The 19,448-nt window shown below is 51.6% G+C and overlaps 1 protein-coding gene and 1 long non-coding RNA gene across 7 annotated transcripts in view; one reads left to right on the top strand and one right to left on the bottom strand.

The window, feature by feature from the left end:
- The first annotated feature begins 1,093 nt into the window (after positions 1 to 1,093).
- BCAS4 (breast carcinoma amplified sequence 4) overlaps positions 1,094 to 19,448 on the top strand; it is a 57,686-nt gene continuing 39,331 nt past the window's right edge. For all 6 annotated transcript variants that reach the window (XM_081560321.1, XM_081560319.1, XM_081560320.1 and 3 more), the window contains exons 1-2: positions 1,094 to 1,247; positions 17,991 to 18,062. In XM_081560321.1, the coding sequence (XP_081416447.1) occupies positions 1,158 to 1,247; positions 17,991 to 18,062 (162 nt within the window). In that variant the 5' untranslated portion in view covers positions 1,094 to 1,157. The remainder of the gene's footprint in view (positions 1,248 to 17,990; positions 18,063 to 19,448) is intronic.
- On the bottom strand, positions 2,457 to 19,281 carry LOC145533245 (uncharacterized). Its single transcript, XR_014073937.1, has 7 exons — positions 18,960 to 19,281; positions 17,595 to 17,839; positions 15,918 to 16,181; positions 14,665 to 14,790; positions 13,555 to 13,697; positions 5,447 to 5,524; positions 2,457 to 4,903 (listed from the first exon to the last, which is right to left on the bottom strand). It is a non-coding gene; the product is annotated as an uncharacterized LOC145533245 (long non-coding RNA).

Below are 19,448 nucleotides of genomic sequence, written 5' to 3' on the forward strand. Positions count from 1 at the left end.
GAGTTTGAGCAAGCTCGGGGAGTTGGTGATGGACAGGGAGGCCTGGCGTGCAGCAGTCCATGGGGTCGCAAAGAGTCGGATACTACTGAGTGACTGAACAATACTAGCATTGCTTTGGACCCTACCGTCTTCAGCCTCTAAGGGGTCTAGACTAGCCTCTTAGGGGTCGGGGGGTCAAATTTAGTGCACTTAAGTGCACTAATCCTTAAGGATTCCCTGTGGAGTTTATTTTCAAATCTGTCCCCCCGGGAAGAAGAGGATCGCTACACCCAGCTTCCCTAACTTTTAGGACTGTCAGCCAGGCGCAAACAAGCTGCTGTCCTAGGAGAGGCCTGGTGGGCGGGGTGATGGGGGGAGGGGTGATCTTTAAATGAAAGGCTCCTCTAAGATAGCTGTTCTCTATCCTGAAAGCACGCTGGAACCACCCGGGGAGCTTTACAAACTACTGATGCCCAAGCTCCACCTCCAGAGATTCTGGCTGAATAGGCCTGGGGTGAGGTCTGACTTCCGGGCTTTTAGAAACTCCCCAGTTCAGTTCAGTCGCTCAGTCGTGTCTGACTCTCTGCGACCCCATGGACTGCAGCACGCCAGGCCTCCCTGTCCATCACCAACTCCCAGAGCTTGCTCAGACTCATGTCCATGGAATCGGTGATGCCCTCCAACCGTCTCATCCTCTGACGTCCCCTTCTCCTTCCTTCAACAAACTCCCCGGGCCACGCTGAAGTGCTAGGGGAGCTGGGACGCGCTGCTCCACCGGATTTCAATGCAACGGGGTAGTCTGTACCCATGGTTCTCAAACTCAGCGGTGTGTTAGAATCACCTGGCGAGCATTAAACCATGCAGATGCCCAGGTTCTAACCCTAGAGACTGTGTGTGGCCTGGACTTGGGGCGTTTTAAAGGCGCCCCCGACTATCGCCATCTGAAGGCAGGTTTGAGACTGGTTTGCCAGGTGGTGCGGGGGCTGGGCGCAGGGAGCGCGGCGCACCACTAGGCGGCGCTGCCCACTCGGCCCGGCGCTCCGCTCGGCGCGCGCCCGGCCCCGCCTCCGCCAGGCGGGCCGCGGGGCGTGCAGCGGGCCGGGGGCGGGGCTCCGAGACCGGGACGCGGCGTCGGGCTCCCGGGCAGCCTCCGCCGGCCGGACCCTGCCGCGCTCGTGATGCTGCTCGTGGACGCCGATCGTCCGGAGCCCGTGCGCGGCGGGGCGCGCGAGCTTGCGGTCTTCCTGACCCCCGAGCCCGGGGCCGAGGTAGGGGACGCGGCTGGAAGTGGGGGAGGCGGGTCTCGGGGCTGGGGGTCCAGGGCCCGCGCGCCCCAGGTGGGGAGTGGACGAATAGGGGTGGGGGTACCCCTGAGCGCTGGGCCCGGACCCTCGGCTTCCCCGCAGCTTTCCCTCGTACCTGGCGCTGGGGCCCCGGGGGCGTACGGGGGGCCCCGGGGCCCTTCCTCGGCGGCGCGGTGGCTGCCCAGGGTCACCCAGAGATGCGCGTCAGGTCGCTCCCGCTCCGTCCTCCAGCCAACACGGCTCTCGGGGGCCGAGACTCGCCTCCCATCCTTACCTGAGCACCCCCTCTCCCAGACCCGCCCCCCCACCAGCATCCGCCGGGATGCCAGAGGGAGGCGCGCTCAAAGCTGATGCCCTTAGCAAACCCGGGCCCTCGGGGAGGCCGAGCCCGGTCCCGCCTCTGCCCGCGCGCTCGGCCTGCTCGGCTCTGAGCTGACGCCAGATTCCCGCAGGAGGCAGGCAGGCTGCGTCTGTGAGGATGCACCCCGCCTTGGTCCGCTTCTGTTGCTAGGAGGGAAAATGCCTCATCTCTGGCTGTTCTTGCTGTTTTAAAAGCATAGAATAAAAAGTAGATCTAACGTTGGATTCTCTATCTTCCAGCTGAGCCAGTATGTTGGCAGTGCCATAAAAAAGTTATTTACCCAAGTTCACCCGGAGTTATTTAGGGCCAGAAAGTCAACCCATTCTCTCTTAAAATCTCAGAAGTGGTACACAAGTATTTAAAATAAAGAGGAAGCACCTTCTCCTCTTTCTCTCTCACCCCAGTCCTGGTTCCCAGAAATAACCGTCTTTCACAGTTTGGTGTACATCATGCCAAGCATATTAAAATGCGTTTACAAATGTAGGTAATTATACATAATTTTTTACAAAAAAATCCACTTGATACTAGAATACTGTTCTGCAGCTTGCTTTTCATTATTCAAAATAGCACGGACAAATGGGAAGTGACTTAATGGTAAGGCACAAGGCTTCTTTTCAGGGTGATGAGAGTGTTCTGGAATTACTGCTTATGGTTGCACAACTTTGTGAATTCACTGAAAACCACAGAATTGTACACTGTAAAAGGTTAGATTATACTATGTGAATTCTATCTCAATTTAAAAAAATAGTATGGGTATATTTCCATGTCAGAATGTAAGGGCTGTCCAGTAGAAATATAATTTGAGCCAAATATGAGCCAATAATTTTATTTTTTTTAACATTTTAAATATTCTAGGAGCCATATAAAAAGGGAAAAGAAACAGGTGAAATTGTCAATATATTTTTTCCAGTGTTATTGAGATCTGATTGACATACAATGCTATAAGATTAAGATGCGCAAGTTTCCATATATTTAAAATAACTGTCCAAAAGTCCTTTCAGCATGTCATCAATGTAAAAAGAATTCAATGAGATTTTTACATTCTCTTTTTTGGACTAAGTTTTCAAAATCAGGCTTGGAATGTTAAGCTTACAACACACCTAGGTATGGACCAGCCACATTTTAAGCATTTAATAGTCTTAAGGGGCTTCCCTTGTGGCTCAGCTGGTAATGAATCCACCTGCAATGCGGGAGACCTGGGTTTGATCCCTGGGTTGGGAAGATCCCCAGGAGAAGGGAAAGGCTACCCACTCCAGTACTCTGGCTTGGAGAATTCCATGGACTGTATAGTCCATGGTGTCCCAAAGAGTCGGACACGACTGAGCGTCTTTCACTTTCAGTAGTCATAAGAGGCTGGCGGCTTCCATGCTGGAGAGTGTAGGTCTTCATTATTCTTCAGCTTCCTAGTGTCCTGCCATTACATAATGTTGTTTGTTCAGTTGGCAAGATGTGTCCAACTCTTTGTGGCCCCATCGACTGCAGCACGCCAGGCTTCCCTGTCCCTCACCATCTCCCAGAGTTTGCTCAAACTCATGTCCATTGAGTCAGTGATGCCATCCAACCATCTCATCCTTTGTCGCCCTCTTTTCCATCTGTCTTGAGTCGCTCCCAGCATCAGGGTCTTTTCCAGTGAGTTGACTGTTTGCATCGGGTGGCCATAATATTGGAGCTTCATTAGTCCTTCCAGTTAGTATTCAGGGTTGATTTCCTTTAGGATTGACTGGTTTGGTCTCCTTGCTGTCCAAGAGACTCCCAAGAGTCTTCTCCAGCACCACAGTTTGAAAACATCAGTTCTTTGGCATTCAGCCTTCTTTATGGTCCAACTCTCACATCCGTACATGACTACCATTACATAATAATCCCTCCTGTTTTCTGAGCATATACTATGTGCCAGCGGCATGCTGCACTCTTTGTGGACTATGTCATCGCATCCTGGCAGTGACCCAGTGGCTAGGATGTTGCTGTCAACTTTATAACTGTGAAACCTGAGGCCCTCATCAAATACGCGGCATCCTATGGATGTCTGATAACTTCTGAACCACACCCCCAGGCATGGGCATTTAGGCTGTGAACCTGCTTAAGGGTTTAAGTAACCTGAGAGTCTTTCTTGTTCTTTCTCCACCTTCCTCTCAGCAGCAAGATGTCATTGTGCCCAGGGGCTCATCCTCATTTTGTCTCGTTAGGGACAGCCTCCAGGAGAAGCTGCATGCACTCACTTCATTTGCTCACTCGGGGCTCTAACTCAGACCGAGCTGGCTCATGCTCATTTGTAAGGGCTGTAATGAAGAGCCGAACTCCCCGTAGCTCCACGCAGCAATAAAGGCACTTCAAGCTCTTGCTGAAGTTTATTTACCAAAAGAAGCAAAAACTCCCTGGGTGGAGTCACTTGCAGCGTCTACTTAAAGCTCAATTCATTAGCGGTGAAAGGGAAGCCTAGTTTGGGATCAGGCCTGGGTGCCTGGAGCCTCCTGTAGCAGCCCACGTCCTGAGGCCACTTCGGGCTTTTAAATGGAGCGGTTGGAGTCTCAGACTCGAGTCCTGGGGTGTCCTGGAGTCCTAGGCAGGTGGGTCCTTCAGCACCTTGAGCCCCTGCTGTGTGCTGGGAGTGAGCCACACAAGGGCCTCCTGCGCTCACGGCCCCACTGTCAGACACTAAACGTGTCACACACCAAACCTGTACGTGGTAATGAATGCCGTGGAGAATGCAAAATGGGTCATGTGGTCGAGAGTGTCTGGGAGACTCGGGTGGGGAAGCCCTCTCCAAACCCCTGAGGAAGGTGCAGGGAAGAGGGAGCACAGAGATCCAGAAGGCTGAGTAGCAGAGGGACCCCCACTTTGTCTGGGAGTGGTCAGGGAGGGTTTCCCTGAGGCGACATCAGTTTAGGCTGAGCTCTGAAGCATGAATACGAGTTGACCAGGCTGAGAGGGAGGAGAAAAATGTCCCAGGCAGAGGAAACAGAACTTGCAAAGGCCCTGGGGTGGGATGAAGCAGGGTAATCATGAGGGGAGAAGAGCGGCAGGTAGAAGGGGGAGCAGTGAGGGCGGGGGCCTGTGAGAGGACCAGAAAGAGGACTTTGCGCTGCCTCCCTGGATGGAGGGGCCACTGAAGGGCTGCATGTTGACCAGTTGACCGGGGAGCACTTCTCTCTTTCTAGGGCCTTTGGGTTTTTCTGTCCAACCAACTTTTTTGTGCTTTACTTTCTTTCTGATTTGAACTTCCTCTTTTGGGGGAAGTTTCAGGCAGGGTCTCCAGAAGCTGCTTCAAGATGGTAGGGAGAGAAAGAGATGTTTACCTCTTGGGGGCCCTCCTGGATGGCTGAGTCCTGATACCCACCCAGCGGGGAATTCCTGACAAGACTCAGAATTCCATTTGGTTCCTGTGCTGGGATGCAGGACAGGTTTGGCCCACAGAAGGGGTTCGTGGCCTGCCTGGAAGGAAGTAAAGGGCTTCACTTGCTTACACTTGCTCTGCCTGAGTGAGCAGAGATGAGGGGGGAGAGTTAACCCGTGGATGAGGTCCCGGGCTGCAAACTGCTGGGCCAGGGGCTGAATCCAGCACTCTGATATGATTGGTTCACTTCATGTAGGGGTTCTTTTTGGTCGTTGTTGTATAATCCTTTTTTCACATAGGGGTTCTTAAATGGAGAATTTTCATGAAAAAAAAAAAATCTTGTTTGTTTAAAATAATGGACAGTCTGGAAATCCTCGGTCCCTGTTTCCTAGTCGTGGTCCCCTGTTTGCCACAGTCCCCACCCCTCCTTATTGTCTCCCTCTACTGAAGCTGGTATCATTTACCACTTACCTTTGTGCTTGAACCTGTGATGTTTCTATAGTCATGATGAGAGGAGAGGAAACTGTTTCTCCAAACCAGGAGTCTGGACTAAAATAGGAAGACATGAGTTAGCCCCAAATGCCACTGGGTCTCAAGACAAAATGCAGAACAGACTGCTTCTTTGTGGAAGCAAAGACTATTTATTGGGTCCAACCTGCAGACACCACGTGTCTCTGGGAACCCTGGCATGTGTCTTACTCTTTGGACCCACTGGTCCCCTTTATGCTTTCAAATTTTAGATGTTCAGATTAGAACTCTGTGGACGGGTTCCAGGGCACAGTCTACTGGGTCTCGATATATAGTTCTGGGTTAGTTTATTCCTCTGATCCTTATGGTGGAACCGCTGTGGGCCAGACAGTGTGCCGGGCACAGGGGAGAGGCCAGCAAGATAGATGCAGTGCCTGCCCTCAAGCACAGGAGATGAGCCGACTGGGAATGATCCTACAGGGTAGCAAACGGTGGTATATGCCCCGGAGGAGACATCTGGGGGCTGTGATGGAGACACACAGGGAGGACTGGAAGGAACCACCAGGCAGAGAGAGCTGGCATCATGTGTGCAGCTAGAAGCAAGGAAAGATGACGACCCAAGAGGTGCCTGAGTGGGTGGACCTCAGTGATCAAGGAGACAGTGGGCAGGGCCAGACCAGGGCCTGGAGTCAAAGGGAGGAATCTGGAATTCGATTCTAGGGGGTCATGTGTGGAAGCTGAGAGCAGGGCTGAGCTGGGTGTGAGCAGGAGAAAGACAGGATCAGATCTGTGGACTTAGTGCAGTGCCAGAATGAGTTGGAGGGGCTGGCGCGGCCGCAAGGGGACCACCGATGTGGACGTCCAGGTGGATGTAGGCCGAGCTGGCTGGGCTCCCTGATTCAGAGCCTTTGGGGGTGTGAGAGTCAAGGCCAAAGTGGGTGCTTGGAGAAGGGTAGTGTTTCTCAGAAGAACGCGTTTCCCTGGGCAGAACTGCCCTGCAGCGGAAGGACCCATTCCCGACTCTGAACAGTCTCTTATCACAGGACATCTGGGCTTTGGGGGTGGGTCACCTTGGAACCGTGGCTAAAATCTCCCAGTCTGCTGACTCTCAGCACTAACCAAGAAGCTTTAAAACAGGGTCCTAAAGGTGGGAAGTAACCCTGGAGCCCACCCGTGTGGGCTGGTCACGTAGTGATGCTTCTGCGTAGCGGACAGCTCATGGTTGCAGAAGGAGTCTGCTCTGAACACGCCATTCTGGAGCCAGGGGAGAAAAGAAGATGCCCAGGGGTGTGTGTGGTGTAAATAAAAACTTTAAGGGCAAAAAACGTTTATTTCTTGCACCTATAAATAAGAGATTAAGATAGATCCGTCTCTAGAGGGTGGGGTGGAGTATTGCCAAGGTGTGAGCACTGGTGTAGGGCATGGTCCCCACCCTTCACCTCACATTGGCCTCATCTGTGATCTCTACCAATGACGAGAAGAACTGCTGCCTGCCTCCTACCCCCAGTACCCTCATTTCATTGGTGTGGGCACCTCCTGGGCACTGGAATGCCCAAAGCTTTCCAGAAGGATTGAAGATCCCGGGGTGACCAGGACTGATTTGTCTGTTGGAAAGTCCCCGTGGCTACTAACTGTTGGGGGCACCCGGGAGGCACCCCAGGCCTGGAGATCTGCGCTTGTAAGCCCTCTCCGGAGATTCTGATGGTCAGCCTGGTAGGTAGCTCACAACTCGCCTCCCTGCAAGCGGGACCTGCCGCAGGCCTGGAGTGCTGGCTCCCCGCCACTCGCAGAGGGCAGAAAACCCTTCAATCTTGCCTGCTGCCGTGTCTGCAGCACCGGCTACTGACTCCTCGCATATCAATTGAAGCAGCATCCTCTGCAGATGTGCGCCCCTGCCCTGGTCAGGCTGAGTGGTGGGAGGTCAGCTCTGGAGCCACAGGGCCTGTGTTCGGATCTCGGCCCTGCGCCCCCTCTGCCCTTCCTCCCGAGCTGGGGGGTTGGGTGAGGTGAGCACGGATAATGCTTGGCTCGGAGTCTGGCCCACAGTAAGTGATCCACGGCATTAGCTATGATTGTCCATTTATTCATTCTGTAGGTGTTTCTAGAACCAGTACTGGGTGTGGACCGCCCCCCCAAACCAGGTTCTTGGAAGTAAGAGTGCAGGGAAGGCACTCCCACCCACAGGGCTCTCCGAACAGGTGGGAGAGGGGCCGGGACATGCACTGATACTTCTACTCAGTGTTTGCAGGGGCCCGATTTCAGCCCTCCACTTGTGCAGAAGATGGTGAATTCTTCTCACTAGCATGACCTCCCGGAGGCCTGGAAGTCCAGGGTTAACTTTATCTGTGTACATGAGGCCAACCATAGATCCCAGTTTTTGGTTTGCAAAACATAGTTGCTCCTTGCATGGTCCACATGAGCCCCCGGTTCTCTTTAAGTGTTTCAGGATCCGAATTGATTCCTTGGTGCAAATGTGGTGGCTGTTCGGCCTGTGGGTTCCTCTAAGTGGATTGGAGCTGATTTGATTTTTCAATAATTTTGTTTATTTTTGGCTGTGTGGGGTCTTCGTTGCCGCACAGGCTCCTCTCAGGTTGTGTGTGCGGGCTTCTCATTGCGGTGGCTTCTCTGTTGCAGATCACGGATTCTAGGCTGCGTGGGCTTCAGTAGTTGCGGCTCCCAGACTCCAGAGCGCGGGCTCAATAGTTGCGGGCTTTGTTGCTCCACGGCATGTGGGATCTCCCTGGATCAGGCTTCCTTGGTGGCTCAGCTGGTAAAGAATCCGCCTGCGAGGCGGGAGACCTGGGTTTGATTCCTGGGTGGGGAAGATCCCCTGGAGAAGGGAAAGGCTGCCCACCCCAGTATTCTGGCCTGGAGAATCCCATGGACTGTATAGTCCATAGGGTCACAAAGAGTCGGACACGACTGAGCAACTTTCACTTCACACCTGCATTGGCAGGTGAATTCTTTACCACTGAGCCACTAGGGAAGCCTGGAGTTGATTCTGTTTAAATAGGTTTTGTTTAAAAATAAAAAATGTGTGCACATGTTACAGAATCCAAAGGTCCCTGTGACCCTGGAGTGATGCGTGAGACCCTGCCCTGTGGTGCTCAGCCTGCGGGCCCTGCCTGCGTCCCCGGCCACCTGCCGCCTCCCCCATCGGCATCACGCTTTTTTCACTCACTGTGTCTTAGCTTTACATGTGAGTGCACAGCAAGCTGGCCAATTGTTTCTAGCTGCCAAACAATCTCATTGTCTGTCTGAATGGTAATTTAGGTAACCGTTCCTCTCCTTTTGCTGTCACAAAGTCTATTACAATGAGTATCTCTGTACCTACATCATCTGCATTTGTGCAAATATGTTTGGAGGATAAACACCTTGCCGGGGAATTACAGGGTCCAAGGATACATGCTTTTAAAATTTAAGGGGAACTTCCTTGGTGGTCCAGTGTTGGAGAGTCTGCCTTCTGACGCAGGGTACTTGGGTTGGATCCCTGGTTAGGGAACTAAGATCCTACATGCTGCGGGGCAGCTGAGCCGTGTGCCACAGCTAAGACCCAGTGCAGTCAAAGATCAATAAATAAATATTAAAAAAAATTTTTTAGTTGCTATTGCCAAATTAACCTTCTTGTCAGGGTCAGGGCAAGAATAGTCAGCCCTTCTGGACATTTAGAGCTCAAGGTCAAGGGTCCTTCGGGGATGGGAACGCTTACTTGCCCTGCTTTGGGGGCCTGGGAGGAAGGAGTTCCTGTGTCTCCTCTTTGGGAAGTGGATTATCATCTGATGGGCCAGGCCCCTCTTGGTTTGGGATTCCAGCTCAAGGAAGGAGATTTCCTTCCTTTCCAGGCCTTCATTCGTGGCTTGCCCCAGCTCCCAGGGTCTTTCTGACATCAATCCAGCCTGTTCATCCTGTGCACAGAGACAAGACTGCTTCTGCTAAAGACCTTTACTTTCACTGTCATCTGAAGGGGCCACCACGAGTGCTTTTGGAGAAGAGGAGGCATTCCTAATTTGCCTGCCCTGGGTGTGGGCAGGTCTCGCAGTCCCTGGGCCGGGTTCATTTTCACCCCCATCCTGCACTCATGGACCCTGGCCCAGCCTGGCTGGGGGACAGAGGAGGAAGGTCAGGCCGAAGCACCAAGTGTCAAGCCAAAGCTGAGCCCACCCCCACCCCGCTCCAAACTTGATCTGGCTGCACGTGGGTGTCCTCTGGTTGGCCCGGTGATCTGATTTGTAAAATGCTAAGTAGACGCCAACCCTAAAAAAAGTGGGAGTTTTCACATAAAAATCCTAATGTCTGGCTTTTCTAAAAATGTTGTGACAAAAGGTGTAGATCTTCAGTGGCCTTGTTCCTGGGCTGAGCGGAACTTGTGTTTTCTAGAAGGATTTTCCAGAGAGAGAGAGAGAGAGAGAGAGAGAGAGAGAGAGAGAGTGTGTGTGTGTGTGTGTGTGTGTGTGTGTGTAAGCAGCGTTATTGTGATATAATTCACATAATGTGCAGTCCACCCATTTAAAGTGTACAATTTCATTCAGTTCAGTGGCTCAGTCGTGTCCAACTCTTTGCGACCCCATGAACCGCAGCATGCCAGACCTCCCTGTCCATCACCAACTCCCAGAGTTTACCCAAACCCATGTCCATTGAGTCGGTGATGCCATCCAGCCTTCTCATCCTCTGTTGTCCCCTTCTCCTCCTGCCTTCAATCTTTCCCAGCATCAGGGTCATTTCCAATGAGTTAGTTCTTCGCATCAGGTGGGCAAAGTATCAGAGTTTCAGCTTCAACATCAGTCCTTCCAATGAACACCCAGGACTGATCTCCTTTAGGATGGACTGGTTGGATCTCCTTGCAGTCCAAGGGACTCTCAAGAGTCTTCTCCAACACCACAGTTCAAAAGCATCAATTCTTTGGTGCTCAGCTTTCTTTATAGTCCAACTCTCACATCCATACATGACTAGTGGAAAAACCATAGCTTTGACTAGATGAACTTTTGTCAGCAAAGTAATGTCTCTGCTTTTTAATATACTGTCTAGGTTTGTCATAGCTTTTCTTCCAAGGAGCAAGCGTCTTTTAATTTCATGGCTGCAGTCACCATCTGCAGTGATTTGGGAGCCTAAGAAAATAATCTGTCACCGTTTCCATTGTTTCCCCATCTATTTGCTATGAAGTGATGGGACCGGATGCTATGATCTTAGTTTTGTGAATGTTTAGTTTTAAGGCAACTTTTTCACTTGCCTCTTTCACTTTCATCAAGAGGCTCTTTAGTTCTTCTTCACTTTCTGCCATAAGGGTGGTGTCATCTTCGTATCTGAGGTTATTGATATTTCTCCCGGCAATCTTGATTCCAGCTTGTGCTTCATCCAGCCCAGCAGTTTACATGATGTACTCTGCATATAAGTTAAGTAAGCAGGGTGACAATATACAGCCTTGACGTACTCCTTTCCCGATTTGGAACCAGTCTGTTGTTCCATGTCCAGTTCTAACTGTTGCTTCTTGACCTTCATACAGATTTCTCGAGAGGCAGGTCAGGTGGTCTGGTATTCCCATCTCTTTAAGAATTTTCCACAGTTTGTTGTGATCCACACAGTCAAAAGCTTTAGCAATTTCACTGCTTTTGGGTTATTCACAGGGTTGCACACCGTCAACCACATTCAATGTTAAAACGCTCTTGTTACCCCCGGAAGAAACCCTGTCCCTCTTCACTCTCACACCACCGAGGATCCCCTAACTGACTTTCTGTTTCTGAAGGTTTACCTGTTCTGGACATTTCACAGGTGTTTGTGTTTTAAAGACTCTGATCAGCCAGAGGGGTGAAGGCCACATCCGGCTTGCAGTCAGGCTTGTTTGGCGTCAGTGTTGTTCAGTTGCTCGGTCATGTCCGACTCGCTGAGACGCCCTGAACTGCAGCGCACCAGGCTTCCCTGTCCTTCACCATCTCTGAGCTTGACCGTCACAGTGTTTTTTAACTTTTTAGGTTAGTTTTCAGCATTTTCAAATTGGGAGAGTTTGTATAAAGCCCTCTATCACCGTTCATCTTGAATAAAACCAGTTTAGTGCATTCCCAGCTGGAATGATCTGCTCACACCACGCGGCAGGTGTCCGCTTTAGACGGGGTCAGGGGCCTTCTCTTTGCCACAGTCTCCACCCCTCCCTTTTGTCTTCCTGCCTGAGTGTCAGCTGCCATTTATTATCCTGCTGATGCTACTGTTTCTTAGAGAAAAGTAAAAAGGCTCTGTCAAAAGTGGGAAACTGAAATAAGCAATGTGAGGAAAATATCTCTTAAGCTTGGCTTCCTTCCCTAGTATTCATTTCCTGTCTGGCTTCCGTGTCTTTCTGAGTTTGGAGACCCTAGTGGCTCACAGTCCTCCCCTGTGTGGGTGGAGCATCTTGCCAAGAGTAACCTCGAGAAAGAACTTACCAGACCCTCTTGAGCTTCTGTCTCAAGACAGAGAAAGTCTGAGGAGTTCCCCCCAACACACCCTTTCACATGGGGAAACTGAGGCACAGGGATGGTCAGAGGCGTCGTCAGGACCTCGCAGCAGGAATGTGACAGCGGAACTCAGGCCGTACCTCTTCCAAGAGAGCACGTTTCCTCCTTCCTCTGGCCTTTTTCTTTTCTCCTCCCTGCCCTCTTTCTTACAACACATACTCATTGTATTGGTTACCAATTGCCAGGTAACAAACCACCCCCAACTTCAGTGGATAAAAACAACCCCCGTTTTAGAGTGCATGACTGTGCGGGTTGGCGGGGCTCCTCTGAGCTGTTCTCTCCTGTGGCGTTGGGTGGGCTGCCTCCCGGGGCTGCAGATGGCTGGGGGTCCGCGGCAGCCGGAGGCCCCCTACGGCCTCGCTCGTGTCGGGCAGTTGGTGCTGGCGGCCGGGCGTCTCGGTCCTCCCCCACAGCCTCTCGCTCTCCGGGACCGCTCTCGCCCTGTGGCCTCTCAGACGACCAGAACTGCCTGCCGTTGTCTTCCAAGAGGGTGAGTCAGAAGCTGCAGGGGCTCTAGTCTCGGAAGTCAAACGTGGAGCAGAGCATTGCTTCCACATTTTATTGGTCAAAGCAAGTCCCAGGCTAGTTCAGGGGTGGAAAGGAATGACGCCTCCTCCCCACGGGCAGAGGAGCAAGGTCATATTGCGAAAAGACATGGAGAGAGTTGGAAGGCTATCTTAGGAAACACAAGTACCTACTACGTGCCAGGCATTACTTTAGGTCCTAGGGACACAAAGGCAAATGAAGCGAAAACCCCTGTTCACCAGGAGCTTTCATTCTGTTGAGGGAAGATGACAACAAATAAGTAAAATATGTAGTAAGTTAAATGGTGATGCAGGTCAAAGAGAGAGGTAAATTGGTGTAAGATGGGGCATGGCAGGAAAGCCACAAGACCAGGGAAGGCCTCACAAAGGAAAATCACATGGGCAATGGCTGGAAGGAAGTGTGAGATGAGTTTTACCAGTGACGGGAACAGCAAGTGCAAAGGCCCTGGGGTGAGGACATGGTTGGTGTAGTTGGTGGGGAGTGAGCAGCCGGTGATGAGGTCAGAGAGAGGTGGCGGGCTGGGATGGTGTGGGGCTGGGGAGGCCTCCAGTAGGTGTTTGCTGACTGAGGTGGAAGATACAGTAAAAGTTAAGATATAATCCATGCAACATAAAATTTACCATTTTAGAGTATACAATTCAGTGGGTTTTAGTATATTCACTATGTTGTGCAGACATTACCACAGCCTAATTCCAGAACATTTCTGTCACCCAAAAAAGAAATCTCATAACCATTGGCAATTATTCCCTGCTCCCCTCCACCGATTCCATGGGCGAGACAACCACTAACACACTTTCTGTCTCTGTGGATTTGCCTCCTCTGGACATTTCACATAAAAGGAATCATGTAAGGATTATTTTCAAGGATTATCAACATTGTAGCATGTATTAGAGCTCCATTCTTCTTTATGGCTGAATAGTATTCCATCCTGTGCACATGTCACATTCTGTTTGTCCATCCATCAGTTGATGAACATCGAGTTATTTCCTCTTGTGGGCTATTAGGGATAATGTACAAATTTTTTTGTGAGAACCTCTGTTTTCAGTTCTTTTGGATACATTGCTGAGTCATAGGGTAACTAACCTTTTGAGGTTGGTCTCCAAACCAGGCTTGTTTCCAAAACAGCTGCACAATTTCACAGTCTCACCAGCAGTGGATGAGGGCTGCTTCATATCCTCACCAACATTTGTCACTTGCCATTTTTGTGATCGTGGTCATCCTAGTGGCTGAGAATGGTAGAGTGGAAGATTCTGAGCTGAAGAGGGCTTTGGTTTTAACAGAATCTCTGAGGAACAGATTGAAGGGGAGCAAAAGAGGAAGGAGGGGACTAGTGAGTAACAGGCTACTGCAATGGTCCCAGCAAGGGAGAGTGGTGCCTTGCACCAGAGTGGTGGTGAGGAGTGGTTGGATCTGGGATGTACTGTGAAGGCAGAACTGAGAGGGTGTGCATAGAGGATGGATAGGGTGAGGGGTGGGAAAGAAAGATGAGCCAAGGATCCTCCCGAGTATGTGGCCTGAGCACCTGGACCGTGGAGTTTCCATCTGTTGAGCTGGAGAAGACCACGGATGGTGGAGGGTCTTTTTGTGTTTTCTTGTGTCAGTCGCTGGTGCACAGGGCCAGCCCCTTTTTGGTTTTTGACACACCCGGCTGGGAAGCTTGGCTTGGCACTTTGGGATAAATCAGTGGGTATGGAAGAAGGCAGTAAATGCCATAATTCACACATATTAAAAAATGCCCACCTGCCATCCCCACCAGTCAAGCCCTGAATGTCACTTAAAGAGGAACCAGTTGCTTCCCTCCCCTCAGAGTGGGACAATTTCTGCCTGGGGAGTTGCAAAGGATGGTGAGGGCATTCGTTTTGCTTATGGGCTGGGTTAAAAAGGCAAGTGGGTTGCAGCCTGCAGGAATCGTATTTCTGGGGCCACTTTCTGGGAGAAAAATGTCCAGTGAATGATTTGTGGGACACGGTGGGGTGGCTAATCCTTCCCTGTTGGTTGGGAACGTCTTGGGACCTGTTCTTCGCTTAGCTGACCAGGCAGTCAGCAGATCATTTCTTCACTCCCCTCCTGCTGCTTTGGGTCACCGCCCTGGGTACCAGGAGGAGGTCGCGGGGGGAGAGGGTGACCTTAGTTGACAGGCAGCAGTAAGTCGGGCACACTTTCCCCCTCCCCAGAGAGCACCTTGGTCCTTACCAACTTCTGAAGTCAGAGAGGTCAGATGTTGGCTTCCGTATTTATTAGCTGTGTGACCTTGAGCAGGTGACTTAAGCTCTCTGATCCTCTGTTTCTCAGCTCATAGAAAGAGGGAAATTATGGCACCTACAGAAGAGAGTTTTTGTGAGAATCAAAGGAGATAATTCATATGTAGTGATTTGCCACTTCTATTATCTAGTGAGAGAGATCCATAAAGCTACCATTTATTCACGCTTACTGTGTGCCCACACCCTGTTAAAGGACTTAGCCATGCATGAGGTTAACCTAGCAACCCTGCCAAGTGGGTGTGGCCCTTCTTGTTCTGGGTGAGCCAACCCAGATGCCCAGCAGAAGCCACTGGGTTAAGGTCCCACGGCCGGCAGAAGGAAGATGGGTTGAACTCAGGACTTCCTTCCTGAACATGCTCGGAGAGGTCCAGAGCTCTTCCTGTGAGCAAAGAACTGCACGTGTGTCTTCGGAAGAGGCCACCCAGCCAGCGGTCCTTCGTGTCCCTCCAGGGTTCTGTCTTCCCAGGCATGTTTGGACTGGGGGTGTAGATCATCTTGGGGCTTCCCTGGTGGCTCAGACACTAAAGGATCTGCCTGCAATGCAGGAGACTTGGGTTTGATCCCTGGGTTGGGAAGATCCCCTGGAGAAGGGAATGGCAATCCACTCCAGTATTCTTGCCTGGAGAATCCCATGGATAGAGGAGCCTGGTGGGCTACAGTCCATGGGATCGCAAAGAGTCGGACACGACTGAGCGACTAACACTTTCACTTTTTGGGCTTCCCTGGTGGCTCAGATGGTAAAGAATCTGCCTGCAATGCAGGAGACCCAGGTTCGATCCCAAACCCACTCCAGTATTCTTGCCTGGAGAATCCCATGGACAGAGGAGCCTGGCGGGCTACAGTCCCTGGGATCGCAGAGTCGGACATGACTCATCTAGACTGTGCTCCATCATGGATCTGTGCCCCCTCCTGTCTCTCGTGCTTTCCTCTGGATCCGAGGAACCACCAACCTCCCTCCGCCTAGCTCAGTGGCCTTTCAGCTCCTTCTTTTTCCCTTAGTGCATTAAGGACATTTTCTTAAAACCATGCTTTTGTTTTTTGGGGGTGGGAAGGGGAGCTTCCTGCGTGTTTCCAGTCCTCCTTCCACTGTGGTCCCCTTCCCCTGTCAAGCCTCCCCCAGTCAGGCACAGAAATAGTCCCAGCTGTGAGATGAAGGCTCCAGAGTTTAAAATTGCAGCTCCGTACTATTTATACTCCAGCCGGAAAGAGGTTTTTTTGCGCAGCCGTTTATTTGGTTGTGGTAGCGACGGCCTAGGCTGCAGGCGGCAGCTCCTGCACTGTATAAACACTTCTCTGGGGACAAGTGGGCGCTGAGGGCAGCCTTCAGGTGAGGGGGCAGTGCCAGGCCTGCCCAGAAATGCCTGGGAACACCTCCCTGGAGCAGAACAGTTCGGCCTGGTCAGTCAGAAAAAGTGCTTCATGTTCCAGTTGAACTTTCTTCCAAGATGCCTGGTTATTAGGAGGGAAAAAAGACAAAAAAGCAGGTATTTTATCCGTCATGAAAATAGTAACTGCTTGAGGGGAAAAGGGTTCAAACTACCCCTTTACACAAGTGATTAAAGCAGACCCTTCATGTTGTTTTGCTTGGCCCACGAAGCATTAAAAAGGAAAAATATATTTTTAAAAATATATGCCACTATTTAAAAACTGGGACATTATCTATAAAGTTAGAATTTCTGGCTTCTCTTGAAAATGGAAGATTCTGGCAACCTTGGCCTCATGTTTCCTGATTTCTATGAGTGGCTGGCTGCTCTCGAAATAGGCAAGTGCTTCTCGAGTCACTGCCCCAGTGGCCTGCTTCATTCATTTGCCTTACTGCATGGTCTTGGTAACTTTTGAGTTTTGGACCCTTACATGACATAAAACATTCAAAGCTCCCATGTCAGACCATATTCTCCAGTTCCTACGCCCCAGAGCTAAATAAGCACTATTAATAGGGTCTCCAGATAAACTACAGGATCCCCTGTTAAATATGAATTTCAGGTAAACAACAAATACTTTTTTAGTGTAAGTATTGTTGTTTAGTCTCTAAGTTGTGTCTGACTCTTTGTGACCCCATGGACTGTTGCCCACCAGGCTCCTCTGTCCATGGGATTTCCCAGGCAAGAATACTCGTGTGGGTAGCCATTTCCTTCTCTAGGGGATCTTCCCAACCCAGGGATTGAACCTACGTCTCCTGCATTGGCAGGTGGGTTCTTTACCACTGAGCCACCAGGGAAGTCCAGTGTAAGTATGCTTCCTTATGTGCGTGCCCAGTCGTGTCCGACTCTTTGCGACCCCATAGACTGTAGCCCACCAGCGTCCTCTGTCCATGGGATTTTCCAGGCAAGAATGCTGGAGTGGGTTGCCATTTCCTATTCCAAGGGATCTTCCCGACTCAGGGATCAAACTTGCATCTCTGGTGTCTCCTGCATTGGCTAACCCCCTAACTATTTGCAGTTTGGTACATGTCATTCAGGTGGCTCTTGTGGTAAAGAACCTGCCTGCAATGCAGGTGACATAATGAGACTTGGGTTGGATCCTTGGGTCAGGAAGATCCCCTGGAGAAGGAAATGGCAACCCACGCCAGCATTCTTGCCTGGAGTATCCCACGGACAGACGAGCCTGGCAGGCTACAGTCCATAGGGTCGCAAAGAGTCGGACACGACTGAATTGACTTAGCATGCACGCACATGTCATTCTAGTTGAAATGAGATGAAGTGAAAATCCACTGTTGAAACATGCATGTTTCTCGGTGTTCATACGAGGATAGTTTTACATTCTGCCTCTCTTGCAGTTCACTGTTTCTCTCCATGGTGTTTCTCAGCAGGCATTTTTTGGTGTTGATAAGAGCAGGCTTTCAGGCTGGGGACTCAAACCTACCTGAGAATGTGGGCCCCGACGCTTGTTAGCTGTGTGACCTTGAGCAGGTTCCCTTACTTCTCTGAGCCTCAGTTTCCTTATCTGGACCATGGGGGGCGATGATAAGAGTCACTTTGTTATCTCCTGTAAGTATTTATTTATCTCCTCTCCTTTGAGGACTGCACAGTGGCTTTAACCAGAGCAGTTAAACAGAGGCGTCCACAGGCATCAAGACTGCCACCAGCACTTCCAGGTTTCAAACGAGGCTAGAGAGGTTTTGAAAAGGGAAAGTAGGTCTGGAGGGAACTGGGCAGATAATCCTAAGATTTAGTTTGCTTTAAAAAAAGAAAAGAAAATGAAGGGCGTTTGTCTCCCTGGAAACCACTTGCTAATCTCCAGGACATTGTCTCTTTTCAGGCGAAGGAGGTGGAGGAGACCATCGAGGGGTTGCTCCTCAGGCTGGAAGAGTTTTGCAGCCTGGCTGACATGGTGAGTGCCTGACAGACATGGTGAGGGCCTGCCTGGGAGGCGTGGGTCGAGGCCCAGGCCGGGCTTCAGGGCCCTCCTGGGCCTCCCTGGGGAGCCATCTTGGTGGTGGCTTAGCGAGCAGGAGGCGTGGGCAGCGGCCGGCCTGGGGAGGCCACACTGCCACCCTCTCTCTCCCTCCCTCTCTCTCTCTCCACACAAAGCTCCCTGAGGCGGCCATCTTGTTAACGCCCTTCCCCCCCAGACGCTTTCACTCCATGGAGGAGGCGGGAGTGGGCCACCAGGTGGCGCCCTCGGCCCCGATGCGGGGCGCCGACCGGCGGGGATGCTAAGTCTATATTTAACTTTCCTCTCTCGGCGCAGTGCACCAGGAGACAGCCAGGAAATGGCTTCAGGCCTGGGAGGCCTAGGGGGAGCCTTCCGGCCGGGCCCTGGCCCTGGCGGGGTCGGGCATGGAGTGCCTTCCTGAATCCTTTGCTGGCTCCACTGTTGCCTCCTCCCCTGTTGTGTGGAGACGGATCCTCCTGGCTGGAGGGAAGATGGTGCCCTCAGCCAGGAAGACAAGGTCTCCATTCCTCCTTGGGTCTCCAGGATTGTTGCCAGATCGATGTGGGGCCCTGAGGAGCACTGACAGAATGTTCTGGAAGTTCCCAGGTTATTAAAGGCACACCAGCAGCCAGGGTTCGCGGCTTCTGCCTGGAGGCCCAAAGGGTTGAGCTCCACGTTGGGAGCAGGCCTGCCTCTCCCCCGAGCCCCGGAAGCTCCGCTGGGCGCGGCCGTGTGGAATGGCTCCGCATGTCTGGAGACGCGGTTGTGAGAGCCCAGGGAGCCATGTTTGTTGAGCATCTACTTTGTGCCAGGCTCTGTCCGGAGCGTGCTTCCCGTGTCCTCCCGTCTCACCTCAGAGCAGCCTACCATGAAGGGTGCAACTGTATCCCCGGACGTTCAGCAGACATCTGAGCGCCTCCCTGTGCCAGCCCCCGGGGACACTGCAGTGAACAAGACAACAGACGTTCCCGCAAGGACCTTTGTGTGTTTTTCTCTTGAGAACAGACTTTTTAGTTCAGATGTGGGTCCAGGTGGGAGCCAGGTAGCGAGACTGACTTTGAACAGCCTGAATAGTCCTCTCTTCATCGGAACATTGTGCACCTTCTCCGACTGGTCCCTTGAAGAGCCTCAGAATGCAGAGACAAATCTGTCTCCCTCCCCCACCCCTTGCCCCTCTCAGCCCCTAGGTTGCCGGGGAAACCGATCTGTGTATCAGCGCTGGCCTGGAGGTGTGTACCAGGTGCAAAGGAGAGGCTTTGTGAAGGGAAAGAGGTTCTAGAAGGAACCAGGCACATAATCCCAAGACTCAGTTTGCTTTAAAAAAAAAAAAATGAGGAGCAG

This window comes from Giraffa tippelskirchi, chromosome 13, assembly GCF_054371585.1.
Source record: "Giraffa tippelskirchi isolate mGirTip1 chromosome 13, T2T-mGirTip1v1.2.pri, whole genome shotgun sequence".
Taxonomy (NCBI): Eukaryota; Metazoa; Chordata; class Mammalia; order Artiodactyla; family Giraffidae; genus Giraffa; species Giraffa tippelskirchi.